The 20,081-nt window shown below is 44.3% G+C and overlaps 1 protein-coding gene across 2 annotated transcripts in view; it reads right to left on the bottom strand.

The window, feature by feature from the left end:
* The window catches only part of creb5b (cAMP responsive element binding protein 5b), a 36,140-nt gene that overhangs the window by 1,817 nt on the left and 14,242 nt on the right, over positions 1–20,081 (bottom strand). For both annotated transcript variants that reach the window (XM_034128123.1, XM_034128124.1), the window contains exons 6-9: positions 14,646–14,772; positions 13,172–13,282; positions 1,568–1,891; positions 94–321 (exon numbers count right to left, since the gene is read on the bottom strand). In XM_034128123.1, the coding sequence (XP_033984014.1) occupies positions 94–321; positions 1,568–1,891; positions 13,172–13,282; positions 14,646–14,772 (790 nt within the window). The remainder of the gene's footprint in view (positions 1–93; positions 322–1,567; positions 1,892–13,171; positions 13,283–14,645; positions 14,773–20,081) is intronic.

The raw sequence follows: 20,081 nt of genomic DNA, 5'->3' as shown, positions 1-20,081 counted from the left end.
CTATACTGTCCTCAAAAATGTAAAAAACCTATATATTCAATAATTGTGAGTGGTACATTTAGAGGTTTGGTACACCTAAAGTTCATAGTGTACCTGAAGCTGCATGTTGGTCTGTGTGAGTTCTTCTGCTTTCTTCTCTAATGAAACCACCCACACTTTTCTCTTCTGTCTGCATCTTGTTGCTGCTGCTCTGTTCCGCTCCAGAAACTTCCGCCGACGTTCGTCTGGGTCCTCGTCCACTACCCGCCTGCGCCGCCCGCCGCTTTGTGGCGGAGAATGCATTGTCTGCGAGGGATGCATCTGCTGGGTGGCAGGTGACATCTGCAACAGAAGGGGAAGGTATCAGCATCACTGAGCTCTATGATGAGACTGTCTGCCACCATCTCACCAGACCTGGAAAACAGCCACCTGTTTCACTGCCCAACAAGCATCTATACATTACCTCCTGCAGCCATACCAAGGTCTGGCAATTTCGCCCCCAAAAAACATCTGGTTGTGCCACGTGCCCTGGGAGCCGGGCCGTGGGCGTCAGGGGTGACAGAGTGAGTGAGAGACTGGGCTGATTCACCAGCCTGCCCACCCCGTTAAAGAGGTGTCAGGAGGCAGTTTTCCACCGCCCACTTCCACTCAGACTAACACCACCAGACACAGTCAAAAGCCTTGTTTCTAAAACTGTACTTACACTGACAGATCTTGACATGTACTTGGCAAGGTCAAGTGTTTTCAGTCTTCAGATCATTACCATTTTATGAGAACCATGGAAAAAACAAGCAGCTTTAATGGCCTCTGTGCATACAGTGAGTGTTTTTATAATGCCTTAATGATGCATTAGGAACATATAGTGAATTGCATTTCTCGATGTCAGACTGTCCTTCATCCAAAATGCTTAGCATTGCAGAGGATGATAGACAATGCAAGGACAAAGTGTCTCACATCATGTTGTTTCAAATGCTGTGAGCAAAACTAAAATTAAACCAAATATATTCTAAGCTAAGATGTTCCAGGACAATTAGCCAAGGCTGTCTGGTCATCAGAACAAACATTTATGAAACCTCTTCTACATCTGAAGACTATTGTGGAAACAAAATGGCAGCTTGGCAGTAGATTATCTTGTAAAACACAGTTTTCCAAAGACATTTCAAAGCATCTCTTATAATGGCCAATTTATAGCCTCTTCTTGACCCTTGACTTTTATGGAAAGTGTCCTACACTGACCTTTAGCTGACAAACCTCAAAGGGAAAATTATCTTTGAAATGGTTGCCACAAAACTACTTGACAACTCCAAGAGTAAATGTGCTATTGAATAGCACATTTGCTATTCAATTGTCTTACTGTAAGTTTAAAGCACTTTTTTAACTATACTGTGCTGCTATATACTAAACGCCTAATAGCTGACCTCAAGACTTCACAAAGGGCTACTAAAGTGCTGCCTTGTTTTTTGTCACAATACACACATGATATACAGTTGCTTTCAGCTATATGAGGTTTTAATGCGTTATTGAACTTGCGGCTCTGCCTTTGGCTTTTCTAAAAGCTTCGGCTCTCTGGGGAATGTGCTTTGCTTACATGTGAAGCAGAGTGCATCGGATTGTGCGGTGAGGTCTGGTGTGGGTGCCCGGGATGAAGATGGGGATTGTGGGAGTTGTGATGGGGGTTGTGTCCCTGTTGGTGGTGGTGTCCACCCTGTCCGTGGCCCTGGCTGTGGTGGTGGTGTCCGTGGTGCTGGTACGCGTGGGGAGGGGCTTGCAGGTGCTGGTGTGGGTGTGACTGCATGTGATGGTGAGTGTTTTGCTCCTGCCGCGAGGACATCATCTCCATCATGTGGCCCATGGAGTTCATGTTGCCGTTGGCGATGGGACCCGGGTGGTGTGAAAGTGCAGCCTTCAGTCTCTGAGAAGAAAAAATGGAAACAAAACATATTGACATTTTCTTTATAATATCTTTAAAAGTTTGTACATGCTCTCATCCATCTGTGTGCTGATTATCAACAGTTACAGAGAGCTTCATGTGCTGACTGGGAGATGATGAATGGCTCCATAAATCCATATGTCAGGAGAACAAATCAAAGCCACTTAGGCTGTCCTCTGTCTCTCCTTCAGTCGTGTCATTCTCCCGCTTTACCTACAGTGATTGCCATCCCACCAGTCCCTCCTCCTCATATTCCTAATAGCCTCCCGCTCCTTTATGCACATGTGTGTGTGTCTCTGGATGTCTGCCCGTGAGATGAGCTTGTTGGCGAGGTGTGAGCCTCAGACTTCTGCCTTGCTGTTGAACCAGCAGGAGGTTTGTTGCTTTAACCGTGTGGTCTCCTTAGCCCTGACTGTACCGGTGTCTCTGAGCAGCCTGGGAGAGAGGCTCTGTGAAGGTCCGCTTGTGTTCATGTGTTTACTGAATGCAGCTCTCCTCAAGAGTCTGTTTTTATGGGCATCACATAAAGACAACCGCAACATCAGGAAAAAAATCATAATCCAAACATACAAGTGCCAAAGTATGTCTTCAGGCTTCATCTAACGTACACAAACCTAGACCAAATTGAAAAGAAATCCATGTCCTAACCATTTCATGCCTTATTTACATTTAACCGCTTTAGGAATAACAAGTTGAGAGAGTGTTGAGACGATTGAATTTGATTAATGCACATGTTTTTCCCAAGTGCTGATGTGAATAAATAATGTAAAAACTTAAATAAATGCTAAAAGCCAGTCCTATATTCTGTCTATAATTTGTCTACGTTTGACTAAATGTTAGTGACAAAACAAAGGCATTCATGTCAAGGCTACTGTTGAGAATTCCACAAAGTTTTCTATTCTCTTTCGCAGTGCTCTCTTTCCCCTCTCTGTGCTCCCTTCCCCCTTCTCCCAGCTGCTGTCAGTGAGTCCACGCTGAGTCCAGGGCTCCATATCTTTTAACAACCTCCACATTCATGATTCCCATAGGGAATGGCATCCAGCTGGTCTGGATCACAACGCTGAGACACGACCTGAGCACAACATCAGCCCTCCACTCCTCTCACACACTGTTGGAGTGGAAAGCTTTTTTACCAGGAGGGAGGAGACACAGTCAAACAAATCACTTTAGAAGCGGGATGGTCATAAAAGAGCATACCCTCCTGGTTTGTATTATATTTATAAAAAAATGCAAATATGTATTTGTCTAGGGATTACCTAGTAATTGTCTTAACTGTTCTTGGCTTTCCAATCCATACACAGCTTGCATGATATGACTGCACATGAAACCAGCACAGTGAAATTATGATCTTGCCAAGCCTGTTTTGACTGAGTATAGTTTCTGTTTGTCAAAGGGATGCCTGACATAGTGGAACAGCTCCACCTTTCTGGAGTTACATTATTTTGTGTTTATCTGTTGCCCCTCAACAAGAACGTCATTATACATTTGTTATCTCTTAATGGTAATCTTCAGCTGATCACACCCTGCTAACCACGTTCACCACAGCCTAACTCTATCAGGGGCCATAGCCCTTCCGCTTTGACACCAGTAATACAGGGGTTAAAACACCACACTGTGTATACTAACACACAGCGGGGGGCCACAGGCCTGCAGCTGTCCACAGCATCACATTCACACTAAGACTCTCTGAGGGACATAGCTCTGACTTTCTGTAATATCATATAAGTTACACTCTGTATATTGTAATAGTTCTGAACTGTATATCTGTTCTTGATAAACACATGCAGGAATAACAAACAGCCAGTTTACATGCAGCTAAAACAGAAGAATTGATTTAAACAAGCTTACAGTTATTAATCATAGTCACCAGTGCTGACAAGGACATCTTCCGTGTATCACAGGAGGAATTCCTAAGGCTGACAGCACACACTAAACAACTTCCCTTCAGCCTTCAGCTTGTCAGTCAGCACCAGAGAGGTGAGGCCCACCCCTCTTGTGAAGGAGAAAACCAATCAGAGTTTAACAATCTCCTGCCACTTAGAGCAGGCAGTCACCTGAATGAACAGAAGCTAAAGGGACCCCCCCCCCCCAGGTCTACTGTACTCTGCTCCTGAGGCCAGAGTAAAGGTCTCTCTGGGTAAGATGCTCATCTGGAGCCACCTGACTCTCTGCCAACACGACTCCCAGGGAGCAGGACAGAGAGGGTGAAAGGGAGGTGAAGGGGTGCAGTGAGAGAGAGAGAGAGAGAGAGAGAGAGAGAGAGAGAGAGAGAGAGAGAGAGAGAGTGGGGGAGATTATATGGCTTCTACTGTCTCCTCCCCGCACACATCAGCCCAAGACAGCTAGTGCTCATTTATCAGTGTCTCTGAGAGCTGTCCAGCTGGCAGTGCAACGCTATCTGTTTATTAATTGAATTAGCCGGCATCCGAAGAGGCCCGAGAGTGTCAGAGTACAGAGGCAGGTCAAAGAGCCGAGGGGCCGCTCCAAAAGCCTTACCAGTTATGGTTACAAGCAGGAATGAGACAACATACAAAAAGAAAAGGACCATGCATGTTTAGAGGATCATACCAGTTTCAAAAGACAAGTTGATATTTAGATTGTTAAACTAAGACAGCATTAGGTCTGCAACTACAGTAACTACATTTTCATCATCAATGATTCTGCATAGTTTTCTTAATAATTGTTTGGTTAATAACTCTAATTCAAAATTTCAAAGATATTCACTTTAAGGTGACAAACTGACGAAATGATAGAGTGTTGGAGGGCTGGAAACAGCAATTTTGCTATTTTTGCAAGAAAAATGCTTCTCCTGTTAATGCAAATAGAAAAAGTACTGCAGGCGATTATTTTTATCTTGATCAACTATTTATTATATAATCTATTGCAACTCCTCACGGTAAATCCGAAGCGAAACCTATCCGATAAAGCAAATAGATCCCAGGGATACTAGAACATATAACAAGGAGAGACAACAGACTACTTATCAAAGGTTATGGCAAGAATTATATTAATATACTCACATTTTTAAGTTTAAAGGAAAACACGTGGTTCAGATTGTGTCAAGTGAAAAACCTTACCGTGAAATATACTTGTTCCTGAAGCTACAGTATGTCCGTACAAGTGCCTGCTACTGCTCCATCTGGACTTGAGACTCCAGCTCAGTAAACTGTCCTCGGCCAAAACTTAAGTCTTTGCATCCAGAACCACAATGACGCAACTACGGGACGTTAGAAGAGCGATGATGAGCAGGCTGTGATTCTTAAACACCTTCATCAGCTCCCTAATGACTCTTTAACACATGGTTGTATTTCCCTAGACTGCACTAAGCAAAATAACTTAACCACCACGTTCATTTTACTCTAATAACACACACATACGTATACATTTCTTCTGCAGCAACATGGCCGCTACAGAAAACAATCATTAAATCAGTGCAGGTGTTAGCCTGTGGCGGCTCAGAGCGCTCACACATGGGATGGCACACTGTCTGTCCTGCTGTTGCTGAGAATTGAAAAAAACACAGCAAAGACACATCAAGAAGATGAGCAGGCCATGACACCATAAAGACAATGTGAGCTTCTTCCAGGATACATTTATAAACGACGTGCATTTGACACTACATTTCATGCAGTCTGTAAGTGTACTGAAAGTAGTGAGCTTATTGATTTTCCATTGTTAAAACACCATCTCTGGTTTAGCCATCTTTTGCCCAGAGGGCGGCTGTTTCCTCTGAGACCTTTGCCCTCTGACCTCTCCACTCCCTCTCCTCTTTTTCAGCCTTTCTCATTTATGTGGTTTCAGGGATACCAGGTGATCACCCATTAATGATATTTATTAATGGCTGCCTCCTCTCTGACACGGGGGGCTTTGACTGATGTCCCCGTGAGTGCTCTGGGCACATCCTGAAAACACACTCAGGTTTCTCCTCGCCAGATGACTTCATATCTATTAACCCTGGGAGGATGAAGAAAGAGCACAGAGCAGGTACAAAAGGAGATGACCACGCCCGCCTCAGGATGGGTAAATCACACACAGCCAGGTCAGGGTGAGCACTTTTATTCCCCTTAAAAGTGGAGCAGTGTACTATCAGGGGACCTGTGGCCCTCTGGCGCCTTACTGCAGGTTGGAAAGATTGAACCAGTCTGTGGAGTCATTTTTTAAGTGCAAAACGATGACAGTTTCAAATGAAGATCTTCCGAGTCTATGAGGAAACATTAAAGCTTCTCTCTGTTGGTCGGCCAGCTTTTTGTTAACACTACACCAGCACAGTGATCATATTCAAGCACAGTCTTTGTAATTGAATAATATATAATAATTGTAACTTGCCCTGGCTTTATTTTCTGTGGGTCAAGACCCCCTAACTCACACTCTTAAGCCGACATAGTTTCACCATCTGCAGTTAAACCAGGAGTTTTTCTCTTTTGCTTTGCCAAGCACTCAGTGGTTTTAAATCCATCCTTCCCATCTCCATCCCCCCTTACCCACCAGTGCCTGTGTGCAAAACCCTCTCTCTGTGCCCTAAAACTCCACACCCCCATTAGTTCAATTTTATTAGATTTCCCTCTTTCCCAGAGAGGCAGTAACGCCCCCCCCCCCCCCTCTTCTCTTTCTTTCCTCTCCGTCTTACACACACACCTCTTCCCTGTTCCTCCACCCCCTCTCTCCCTCTGCTTGCCAAGAGCTGGGGACTGTTAAACTGATTTCCTCGGGGAATGGAGAGGCAGACAGTCTGATGGGAGGGCTGTAATGCCGCCCCCTCTCTCGTCTCTCCAGTTCTGGGCCAGGCTGATCAGAGCCGGGGCCGAACAGACCCTCCCTGTGGTTCCAGACTCAGACGGGGAGATGGATGCAGCCCGGCTGTTCTGCCAGGGCCCGTCGCTCCGGTGGTGCTCGGAGGGACCGTGGCAGTACGGTTGCAGCGAGACACACGCCCACTGAGGAGCATGCTCCAAAGCATGCACTCATACTCTTGGCAGCAGCTTCTCGACTCTGTCAAGTTAATGGATGGGCCTCTGACTCTGGTCTGTATATCCCCACTGTTCCCTCTCTTGTAAAGCCCTGCTCTTGTGCAGCCTACATAGTTATCACTACACCCACTGCCACAATCTTGAATACAGAGAATGCCTCTGCAAGGAAGACAGACAGGGCTTTAATAGAATAATAAACACTAACTCATGTCTTGATCTGTGGCATCGAAAGCGACAGGCAAATTAAGTGTCGTCATGCTAATTAGAGTAACATGAAAAGGGATGAATTGAATCAAACATCATTTGAAAAATACTTTAAATAACAGAAGAGTGCATATTTTGGCTCAAGTAGGACCGTTAACTTCCAACTCACTTTTAAGATATAAATAAGCAGTGTTCCTATTTGTGTTTGGATATCTCATTCAGACGGTGAATATAAATACTCACATTTCAACAACATATTTAAGCTATTTCTGTTCAAATCTTCATTGGTATCACACATTGTTAAGACACCCACAGGCACGAGATTCCTCTTGCGCTCCAACATGAGAAGCAATGTATTTTCCTTTTGAAGGGAAGAAATAAAAAGAAGAAGGCTGTTAACTTTATCACCATGCTGAGGACAAAACAAGGGCGTCTAGAAAACAGAAGTGGGTCTAACGTAAAAACATTAACTGGTTTGAGAGATGAGGTAGTGACCTAACTGGTCAATATTGAATACACTTTATCAGCCAGAAAATCTCTGACACGACAGGCTTTTTCTCCAATCAGCCCTCCAGTGTTTGAGTGGTTATTTTGGAGTTTAGGGAGGGATCTGATCACTGCTGTGGCTCCAGCGAGGCTCATGGTGGCTGGTCCAGTCCAGTCTGGCCCATGTGGGGATGCAGCTGGTTTACCCAAGCTTGGCTCGTCCCATTCACGGGCCCTGAACCATGACCAAATAGCCTTCACATACACCTCCCATCAGCACAGCTAAAACAACACGCAGTCATCCAAAGACAAACAGATGCGACACTGCGCCACAACCGCCACATTCGTCCAAAACCGCACACACACAGTCACACCCAGACCTGCAGAGCGTTAGGCACCCACTACTCAAATATAAATGTACCAACCCAAAGTCCTTAAAAGACCCCGGTGTATCGTAGCTTTACAATGTCAACCTTGAACTTTCAGCCAAAAAAGTTAGTCTGCTTTTTATCAAATTTCAGAGGACAGTCTTGTTGCCAGTAATGCTCTTAACTGCTTGGGTTGTAACTACATCCATTTTTAACCAATCATTTCTCACAAGAGGTAATATCCTTACATCTTCAATACATGATAAATGTGAATTGAATATGCATTTAGGCATGTCACCTATTTTAGATGAATGCAGTGGTCTTGAATTTACTTGAAATGATCTGGCTCGGCCTCAAAACCTGTTCCTGATGAAGGGTCCCAATTGTCACAAAAATGGTATGTGCCACAGTTTTCTATAACCTGATTATTTTGGAATTATTACATACATTTCAGCTGTTAAAATATCTTTATAGTATCTAAAGGCAGTGTCATCTAGCCTTTCTCATCATAAATATATTAAACAATGTAGAATAATTCATTATTATCAATGATATCACATTGCTTAGCAAATAAGGGGTTTAATATTCTTCTATGGTTCAGCAGTGATGTTTAAGGAGCTAAAGCTGCTGATCGCATTTTTATGCAGACACACAATGCTTTCATAACTTATGAATGCGCTGTGTGTATACATGGGGCATGTGGTTGAACTCATTGTTCATTATTACAACAAACAATAGGACTAACACAACCTGTCAACTGAAAAGCAGCATGTCCATTTACCTTTGATTTACTATTACTACATACAGTGTGTGGTTCAGGCACTCTGGCACTGGCAACACAAGGGAGGCAGAGAGAGAGAGGCCCCTCTGTGGTCTGTGTCCAACACTGATAAACTGGCAGACACACATCGATCCAGCAGCTCCTCAGCCCTGCACTCCACTTTGCTGAAAACACTCGACTCCAGAGCAGTAAAGAGAAATATCATATGTTTATCATCTTCAACCTTATCTGCATCCGAGACATTGACTGCTTTCTGTATGCAACATCTCAGCTTATCCATGCCTTGTGTCCTTGTTTGACTGCAGTTTATCACAAAGCCACACATTTCATTTACTAACCAAACATTTGTACATACAGATCTGTATCAAATACTACTAATAATACTATCATCTGCTGACTCTAACTTTATGGTTTGTTTTAGCCCACTTAGGCCACAGATGTGTTTTGACACCAAGAACGATTAATGCCAGAGTGGGTGAAAATACACTGAAAGCAACCACAGTGCACACACACAATGGTGAGCATGCCCACAAACATATACAGTACACATATTCTAGAGAGCAGTGAAGCAGATTCAGCTGTGCTCTTAGCTCACCGTCCCTCTCCAATGACCTCATACCCTGACAATGCCACCATTCATACAGATGTTGCTTACAAAACCTGGAGTCAGACTCCTATTGTGTGCGCTGCTCCTCCTCACAACAAGAGGTTTAGCCAGAGGTGCTCCCCTACTACAGTGGAAGAAAATGAATGGATCACGTAATAGTGTAACCATTTACGCTAATAGTTTAACCGCTTACAAATGACTTCATACTAAGCTAAACGCTCAATCAATCACCATGTAGCGGAGTTAAAAACAGAAACATCTTTGGCTGCTTCACAAGTTTTCTTTTGTAATTTATGAACAGAATATGCATTTTTCACTCTTTTGCTGTATAAGGTAACACTTGAACTTCAAGGCTTTTACCCCACATGCCTGTTTCAAATCTATAACTATACTGAAACATAACAGTAAGGGTTGTGTAAATGAAATGTTAAAAAAGCTCCATTAGCGTGCTAGAAACACTTTGATTATTGGTCCTCCTGTGTCCTATGAAATGTTTCTTTAAGAGCAAACTGCTTTTTTCCCCCTCCTCAAGTAAAAAGGAGTACATTTAGAGCATGCCAGGAATTATGTCATCCACCCATCTAGTGCCAACTACACAGCCAAGAGAGCTGCAGTGAAGGAACATATAGTACTGTTTACCTCTTAAAAAAACTCAGCACCTAGCCTGATGCTTAGTGACACATTTATTGTCCTTAGTAACAATGTAAACAATAGATAATTGAGGAGATAATAAATAACACATTTTCATACAACAGCACCAAACTGTTCGAAAAGCCCCTCTGTCTGAAATTAGCAGGCAAGCAGGATGTGTGGAAAGCATGGAGTGCATTTCAAAAGGACACAAAAACAATGCGGAATCCACCATTGACAGGAGTAAGGTCATATAGTCGCGCTCACAGATGTTTTTTTAAAACCAGCTTGATAAGGGCCTGTTTGGGCTTCCCTTGTTACAGATGAGACATCTGTGATAGATAGTGAATGTCTTTCATCATACAAACAAAGACATCAAACCATCTGAGCAGGAAAGTATTCAGGGTAGAAAACAGTGCACATATGAACATGTGTTTATAAAGCACAGTTCCATCTATGAATGCATATGTGTGTAACCTTATTTCTCTGTTGTTTTTAAGCTCCTGGCTCTCTGTATGTGTATGCATGTCTGTGGCTGTCTAAGTATGTGACACAGTGTGAAGAGGATGACAGAGCCTGAGCAGTCTGTGTGTGTGTGTGTGTGTGTGTGTGTGTGTGTGTGTGTGTGTGTGTGTGTGTGTGTGTGTGTGTGTGTGTGTGTGTGCGTGTGCGTGTGCGTGTGCGTGTGCGTGTGCGTGTGCGTGTGCGTGTGTGCGACTGTTCGCGAGGTCCTGTGGAGAACCGGCTCTGAGCGTTGACGTAATGCTTTGGCCGCCGTGCTGTGGAACTTGGCCTCCTCTCTGTAGCGTTTCCTCTACGCTGCGAGGGTCAACTATCCCACAACCTCCAGCACACAACACGCACCATTCTATTCCCCAGACCACAACAGAGCAGAACACAGCCACACCCGGCACCACGAGCACCCAGTGCTTCGCAAGAAAGAGAAAAAAAAACACTTGAACCAAAGCTAATAAAACACTCCCAGACAACCAGCTAAAAGCAAAAAAAAAAAAAAACATAAGTCGGCTTCGCTGCTCACTTTAAACGATGGCACTTAAGGAGAAAATCAGAGATAGAAGAGAACAAAGATGGGCACTGATGCAGATACAGTCTTTGGCCCAGAGAGCACAAACAGAGAGCTTAGAGCGAGATATGAGTCCCCAAGGGGCCACAGCAGTCCTTCGGCTCATTAACTATTTACACCAGAGACAGGCCTCCCTGCTGCTCTGGCCCACCACAAAATCAATTAGGGTTCATTAGCCCGGGTCCTGGGCATGCTTTCTCTGGCAGGGGAGGGTTAATCCTGCTACTGAGGCCTCCAGTGACCACAAAATATCAAACAATCACACACATATGTGCATACATGCATGCACACATGCAGAGGGGCTGAGGAAACTAGGCTGAGCATGAAGTGCTTTTACGGAACTCACTCATAATTCTTCCAATTTCTCACTCTCACACAGTTTGGTGTATCAGAATATCGATACCGTCTCTCGCCTTTCAAATCCCCTGCTCACTCCGCCTGTCTATCTATTTCCTTCATGTCTATCAAAGTCCCACTCAATCCCTTTCTTCGCTCTCACAATGTAAACGTTGAGCAGAAAGAGAGGAACCAGGTCCGTGCCTCGGGGGTGTGGGGTTACAGTGCGGAGATTTCCCATTGGCGGAAAGTCAACATGGTCGGGGTAATGCGATTAGAGCCGGATTGAGAACGTCGCAGGGGACACATGGGCCTGATCATGGCCCGGTTATCCGATAGCAGGGCCGTATTTATCGACGTGGCCAAGCGCGGATATTACAGACATTAGAGACCCCGTCTATGCTTATGAAACCCGCGCTGGAGATCGCACCCCGATAACACAATTAGTCTCTCACTTTCTGTCCACAATCATGGAATTCCATCAGTTTCGTTCAGACATCAGGGAGCACAATCTCAATTGATCCACAATTGGTTGCTGTGCCTCACGTCTGAATGGCCAACTAACCAGAAAGTTGTATGGTCGAGGGGCCTGTAGCCATTTAGTGACTGCATATGTTTATGGGAGGCCTACCAGAGCATTTACAATTCAATTACACAGATAGGGGTGGGGGAAAAAATAGCAAGATGTGTCTGGATGACGGCCAGGGGAGAGATAAGCCTAATACACTAATATTGTGTTACCCCAGCGTGTTACCATAGGAACAGTTGAAGAGATTCAAAGACTACAAAGACGATCAATCTTGAGAGAGCAGGAGGAAGAGGGAGAATTAAATGCCCTGGGAATGCTCCCGCTCTCCTCTATCAGAGCAATAATCTTCTAATGACCTCTGGCCTACCTCTGCTACCTCTCTATCTCGGTTCTCTCCTATCCTCTCTCTCTCTATCTCTCTCTCTCTCTACTATCTCTATATCTCTCTCTCTCTCTCTCTCTCTCTCTCTCTCTCTCTCTCTCTCTCTCTCTCTCTCTCGCTCTCTCTCGCTCTCTCGCTCTCTCTCTCGCTCTCTCTCTCTGCAGAGTCCGCTATCAGTGAACCTTTCCAAACACAAAGAGCGGCCAATGTTTTTCATCATGGTTTGTGATTTTTATGATATCCAGATCATGACACTTGCTGTTATATCTTAATGTCTTAACCATTTTCAGGAATATTTATTTTGAAAACAAAGGTTGGCTGGTGGTCACGTTGCTACAGTATTAATCAGTTCCTATCACCTAGAGTGATACTGTATGCATTTTACATTAATCAGACGTGCACTGCATTAGCAGTGCCAACATGCAAAGTAAAACTGAGTGGAGGTTTATTTTCTCCTCAGCTTCTTCGTCAGTCAGTCTTCTAACTCTCACTCTCTCAGTCTCTTTCCCACCGCTCTAACTGCCTGCTTTGTGAAGGATGAGGTCATTCGATTTTTTCCTTGCTGTGTTAAACTAGTGCTAACAAGTTGCAGGACCTACAGAACATGTTCTGTACATTAAGATATACATCAGGCAGTCGGTGGGCAGCGCAGCCACAACCATATAAAGGGTTCTTTATTCCAGCCAGAGTCTCCAGTGCTGCACTGGCAGGTTCAGACACAGCTTTGATTACACCCCAAATGATGAAATCCACAAAGACCTACGAGCACAGCCTTGCTGGCACAGCCAAGTGGAAAAGAAAGTTGCAACACTTTGAGTTTGAGTGTGTGCACTTGTGTTTGTGTGCATAAATGTGTACGTGTCCATGTGACTAGATGCATATACTCACCAGTTTGGCTTCTGAGTGCATGGAGGGAATGTGAGCGGAAGAGCAGGAGTTGTTGTGGGCGGGTCCTTGCATGCCCATCATATTGGAGCCCATAGACATTTGTCCCTCCATCTGAAGATTACAACAGATTGATAACGTCATAATACATACTGTGGAAATGTTATTCCAATGCAAAAAAAAATCGCTATGATTTATGCTATTTTTACCCACAAGATGCTATCACTAGTTTTACAAAAGAGCATTTAAACCATGAGACATCATGATTGTTCATGGTAAGCTGAGGGATGATGAGATGAGAGAGTATCAGAGCCTGATTTCACATGACAGCTGCCCTGTGCACAGCTCTGTGTGATGATAACTGGAGCTGACCCAAAACAGGAAGCCAGCACGGAGGGACTTAACACAGGAAGCCGGTGCAACAGGGGTGTGTCAGGGTGTGTGTGTGTTTCTGATAATGGTGTGTGGAGTGGCGGTCAGACTGACACATCAAACCCCAGCTCCTCTTGGTGCAGGGTGTGTTAATAAAGTAAACGAGATGTAAGTAGGTTTGTATGAATGCATTAGATGTGTGTTACTGCCTGCATCATAGTGACCCTGGTCAGTGTTGTCATGTGTCACAGCTGAGTCCTGAATGTGAGGAAATCAGCTGGTTAAGCCGACAGGGGTCAGAGGTCACTCGAGCAGGGCGATGATGTGAACAGTACATGCAGGGAAGAAGAAAACCTCTGTGTGTGTTTATGCATGCACGTGTGTGTGTGTGTGTGTGTGTGTGTGTGTGTGTGTGTGTGTGTGTGTGTGTGTGTGTGTGTGTGTGTGTGTGTGAGCTGCTGTGGCCTCCCAGCTGCTGAACTCTGGGTGGTGTGATGGTCTCTACGGGGGGAATGGCCCCTCTCCACCCCCCTTTGCCTGACCCCCCGCTCTCCCCCCCCCCCCCCCCCCCCCCCCCCCCCCCCCCCCCCCCCCCCTCGTCCGCAGAGACTCAGGCCTAGAACCTGACACACAGCCTTAATTGCACTAAGTGTGTTTTGTGTAAAAATATCACCCAAACCTGCACCCCTTTCCTGAACCGTCAATCTTCCCCAAAATCGCTTAGCTCTTAATTTAATAAACATGGGAGGGTTTTTTTTTTTCCATACCATAAACAGAGGCTGTCTTGTGTTACAATGAGAACATATGTTGTATCATTAGAATCCTGATACGAGGAGCTTTCTTCGGGTTGTTATCATTCCCAGCTTCCCAATGTGGCTCTTGTCTTGCTGGCTTAATTACAAAAAAAGTCTATATTCTAAACCCAGAAATAGACTCCTTCATTTTTACAGGATATAACTTCCTTATAAACTGTGGTAAATCATTTGAATGGGGAGGGAAAACATCCAAAAGTAATGCATAGTTTATGTACAGTCTGATTTCACACTGTCGTCACATATGAGTAAGTGACTGCTGCATGTGTGAGTGAGCCCGTTGTTGTACTCACAGGCATCAGCACGGCGGAGGAGCCCGGCATGGTGGGGTCTGGCAGAGTTCCCGGCATAGAGGCAGGCAGAGGCTGTCTCTGTCTGTTTCGTAGGTGCAGCAATGAGGACAGAGAGCCAGGGACAGGCCTGGGAAGACACACACAGAGAGACATTCAGAGGACTTCATGTTTCACACTGTTATAGATAACTGATGTTACTGCTATTCTTTATCATATAACAACATCAAAACCAACTAGCAACACCGCTATGGTGCTAGTTTTAACTTCTCCTGTCAGCCATGACTGTTGTGTAAACAAATAAAGACTGCTTGATTTTAACATAGATGTAACCATATCTGATAATATGTGGTACACAGGTTAAATATCCCTTGTAGATCAAGGTCTACCATCTCAATGTATTCTGGGTAGAATTTCCTAAGTTGTCTTGAGAGTAAAAAGGAAAAATATATATATATATTTAATTAATTAATTATTAAAATATGAATTATTGCAAGTAATGTATCAATGCATATAAAAATACTACCCAAAAAATTAAGAAATATTTTATGAGATTATTTGTGTTATATTCATTCAGTCATGATAATCTATCTTTAAAGAAAAATCATTAATTTAGTGTTTAATTTCTCTAAATACATGCTGAAGTTCAAAAGTTAATCCCAATCTATTTATATGCTACGTTACATATAGACAGAAGTGAACAAACTGGTTTAACCTTGAAAAACAATTCCCACAGTTATTCATTTCACAACTGATCAATTTCTGTGAAAATGATTCCTGAACTTCTTTTTCATTTTCTACCAGTTTGTCCAACTCTAAAGACATAATGGAAAGCAGAGTGTGTGGCTGCGTATTCATGCTGCAGTTGAAAGCTGAAGCATCTGGCCATTTTTGGATTTACTTTAAACAAGTACATTTCATGTATTACAATGAATAGGGATGATGGCGATGATTAATGAATAATATTTGTCAAAACGACCACATTTTGTGCATGACAAGAGTCACTTTTGAGAAACTGCTTGGCGGTGGGAGCACTGTGTGGGGGGGAAATTCCCTCTTGCTGACCACAAAAGCGTGTGCGAACCAACAGGCCTATCCACACACACGGCCGCATTAATAAATCACATTTAAAGATGAGGCCGTGGCTAAACTTAAACTATTGACAGCAGTCTTGTCACAGTCATCGACTCAGGGCTGCGGCCATCCAAAAACATAAGGACATCATTTATACAACTGCCTTCAAATCCCTGATGCAAGAACACTGATTCCCAGCTGCAGGGAGTTACACCACCCACATGCATACAGTAATAGTTCAGTCCTGAGCTTACAGAAACAGCATTCGCTACTTGATTCTTAAACAACCTGTATCACAAGAATCAATAAGTATCCAGTTATCAGTATTCAGGATGAAGTCCAGTCAATAAAGCTCCATTTCCAAGAGCGTTTAGAAGTTAGTGCAAACAAGACGCATTTAGGTTAATATAATCAATTGACCACATCATAGCCTGGATTACCGTAGTAGTGAGAAGTGAAAGAGTGATGGCCAAATGAAGGGGGTGGGGGGGTGGGGGTGGCACCAGAGCAAACGCTCCCCCACCTGAATAAATACCTGTATTTTTCCAGACCTAAATATGTGCATTTACGCTCCAGACATTTTAGATTGCTCCACATACACCCAGGACCATTACCATCCCGACTGTGTGTCATTCCTGTCTAACATCCCAATTTATCACAATCACACTCATTTAACAGCACGTATGACATCTGAGCAACACTGCGAATCCAAACATTTCCACATGGGAAAAGTCATGAAAGTACAATGAGGTATGCAGTGTAGCTGCGAGCTACATCAACACAGTTTCCCTCTGCGTTTAAACTGCCAGCGTCCAGGAAGAAATAACAGTCACAAGGCAGAGGCAGTGACACGCTGTTGATTTTCTAAATAAAAACAGTTTTGCTGGATTTGTATTCAGTATGATGGCTGCCTGATGAAGGTTTTTCTTGCACTGCAGAAGTTGAATGAGATTTGTGGCAGATGTTTTTGACCAGAATAAAAAGCAAACACATCTTTAAAACTATGCAAAAAACTAGGCAAACACATCTTTAAAACTATGCTGTAAATCTTTCTCGATCTCTTTAACAACTTGAAATTCGCTAATCCACAGGATCTAATTTAGTTTCAAAACTGGCTTGTTCAATATATCCAATTTATTTTTGGATAATACTGGATACCAAATATTTAACACATTACAATGCTATCCTTCGCCCGCTATATACTGTATAGTGTGTGTGAGAAACGAAAACATTCTCTCTCATCTTTCAGACTACAACTCTCCTTCTTTATTTAAAGGACACCTATCATGCTATATTTGAACAATATATTGTAGGGCCATACCTATATAAGGTATATAAATATAGTTTTTCTTTCAAAATACCAAACAGATCCTGCATTTTAGCCATGCCTCATTTCGCTCCATTTTGCTCTTTCCAGCCCTGTTTTTGCAGGGGGCTGATTCTGTGAGCTGCAGCTGACCACGCCCCCCTGCAGGAGAGGGGAGCGTGCTCTGATCAGCTGCTGGGCTGTCAGAAGAGGGGGGGGATCTCCGTCCTCCTTGTTTTATTATATTATTATATAGAGTCGTTATTCATTTGTTTTAAAGCTCAATAAATAACAAAGAAGACCTTTGACCGGCACTTTTCTAATTTTGTCCGGAAGATTTAAACTTTAACGGACATCTTGACCGGCGAAAGAAAACCTAACTGAAACTCTGCCGCACGGTCCCCTCGTTCCTTGGAAGAGGCGGAGAGGTGGGTGTTTGTCATCTGCTGGTGGACTAACCGGAGAGAATTACAGTGCTTGCCTCGACGGGGAGGGATTGCATTGAATTACAGCAGCAGGAGCAAACGCTTGCCTCGGGGAGGGAGAAAAAGAGCCACAGCGGAGAATAAACAGAAGGGTAACCATGGTAACCATGCGCGGGAAGTCTTCTTCGCTGCTTTTGTGGCAGACTACAGCGCTACTTACAGGCCTGGCATATGTACTACAGCGTCTCCAGCGCTTTCGAGCGGCAATGGCCGGCCGTGGCCCAACCCCACATTCCCCTGATAGGTGGAGAGTTGGCCCAATAGCCGTAGCGCCACTTCTGTGACGTCAGTAACGTGTTCAAATCTGGATCAGTTTTTATCAGATCCGTTGCAGCCCCATTTTTAGAGATTTGGGTATGTAGGAAAATAGAGAGGGTTGTGTTTTCTGACACTTGGTGAGTTCCCTGGAACACCGGGGACACATATTCATGTATAAAAGACGTACAAAAGTGCATTTTGCATGATAGGTCCACTTTAAGATAAGACAAAACAATGCATCACAGCGCTAATTGTGACAGCCAACCAGCAAAGGTCAGAGGCTCAGGCAGGTCGCTGGTTTTTGCAGGTCAGGCTCCCGCTTTCTAGAGAAGAAAGGCTCCTTTGAAGCCTGTACAGGTTGAGCTGGGCCTGTCACCTGCAGCAGAGCAGGGGGAGGACAGACACCGCGTCCTTCACCATCACACACACCAAAACACAACGTGGTTGTCCAGTGGGCGGAAAGATCTGACAGCACTTCCTCTGGGGATTAACTCAGCTTTGTGCTAACCCCTGCTAATAGATACAGAGGTTTCAGAAAATAGTCACTATGAAAAAGATCGATTGAATCTGTCTTATTGTAAAGAGCATTTCCACAATTGTTTTTATCAAGACCAACAATGTTTATTCATTTTTTTTCTTTTACAACTTTGCCCTGATATTGACCCTGTGAGGTTGAAACCGGCCAGTGTTTTTAACCAATCTTTCTGTCTAAATAATGGCTTTAAAATAAAAATGTCCTTTGCTCTGCTTTAGTGCCGAAGACACTTTCTTTACTTACTTAAATATATATGTTTCTATTTGTATTTCTTCAATTAGTTGAATAATTTCAGTAACTCAAACACATGTCAGCTGCAGCCCTTTGTATCCACACACACTACTCTATTGAAATGCATAATTTCAGCTGTAGCTTGTGATGCAGGGTGTCCATTATCAAAAAATACATTATAATAATTGAAGTGGTTCTTCTTCTCAATTCTTGTCTACCTTCTGTGTTTATGCACCAGAGTGTACAAAGATTTTAACAGATTCATGTTGGGCCTGTTTGTGTGTGAATAAGTCCATGTTCCAGTGTGTGCATGTGTGTGTATTCATGTGAGTGAATAATGACAGGCTGTGGCTCCACTGAGGGGATTGATAATAGCCGGGCTGGGGGCCCCAGGGGAGAGCAGGTAGACACTCTGCAGTCCTGACCCTGCACTCTCACATTACTGAGTGCCTCGCTTTCAGCCAGGCTCTCCTCCACAATCCCCGCCCAAGAACCACCACCGCACCACCCCTACACCCCACCTTCGCTCCACCATGACATCACTGCTAGACCCTTCTTCTTTCCCCGAGTCTTTCTTTTGCTTTTATCTCTTGTTCCAAAGTTTATTCCTCTAAGTTATCCTGTGATTTCCTCTCTTGTTTTTCTCCTCCTGTCATTGTCTTGGTAATCCTCTATAACTCTCTTCTGGACCCTTTAGAGTGCCCACACCTCAACTCAAGCCCCTCTGGATTTGCTTGCTCTAACCTACAAATCCTGCAGTCTGCACACACACTAAGCTTTACTGCTCCAATCCCCACAGTCCCAACTCCAACTCAAGCACTGGAGACTTTAAACACAGGGGCTTGGCCGCCGTCCAAGAAGAGCAAGAGCGGGAGAGAGAGGTGCAGTCAGTCCACTGACTCATATCCTTCCCTTTCTGACTCTGCTCCAGCAATGATGTAATGCTTTTGGCTTTTCGCCCTCCCCCACCCTGTGCCTGCCCACCCCCAGATTTCGTCCCTCCCTCCTCTCCTCATGCTTTTCCCTCTCTTTCCCTCCTCGACTGGTCCAACATCTCTGCGCTCACTCTTCGCTGAGTGAAGTCACTGCGAGCTCCGGGTATACACAGCAGCTAAAAACTTTCGAACGTAACCAAAACAGCCCAGGGCCAAGTTCCAGACGTTCGGGAGACGGTGGTGCAGTCGCCATGGGAACGGAGGTAAACAGAGGGAGAAACAAGGGCCTCAAACAGCTTGCAGCTGCCTGGCTCTCTGAGTAAACACTACACAGGACCTGCCCCTGATTTACTGCCTTTAATCACTGGTGGGAGGAGAGTGCCATGGGGTTTGGACTGAGGAAATAATATGAATCTGATCAAATAAATCAGCCCTAATGGGTTACGACACAGGCTGACTTTTATTAGCGGGCTAAAGGAGGGATGGATGTTGGGAGGGCGCTGCACTGGGATGGATCTGGGATGGGGTGTCCTCACATTAGGGAGCCTCAAGCGGAGTTTAGCCGCGTCAAAGCACAGTTGAGAAATGGCGGTGGTTTTAACTCTGGAGCAAATT

The sequence above is a fragment of the Trematomus bernacchii genome, unplaced genomic scaffold, assembly GCF_902827165.1.
Source record: "Trematomus bernacchii unplaced genomic scaffold, fTreBer1.1, whole genome shotgun sequence".
NCBI lineage: Eukaryota > Metazoa > Chordata > Actinopteri > Perciformes > Nototheniidae > Trematomus > Trematomus bernacchii.
This window is presented reverse-complemented; position numbering and strand designations above follow the sequence as displayed.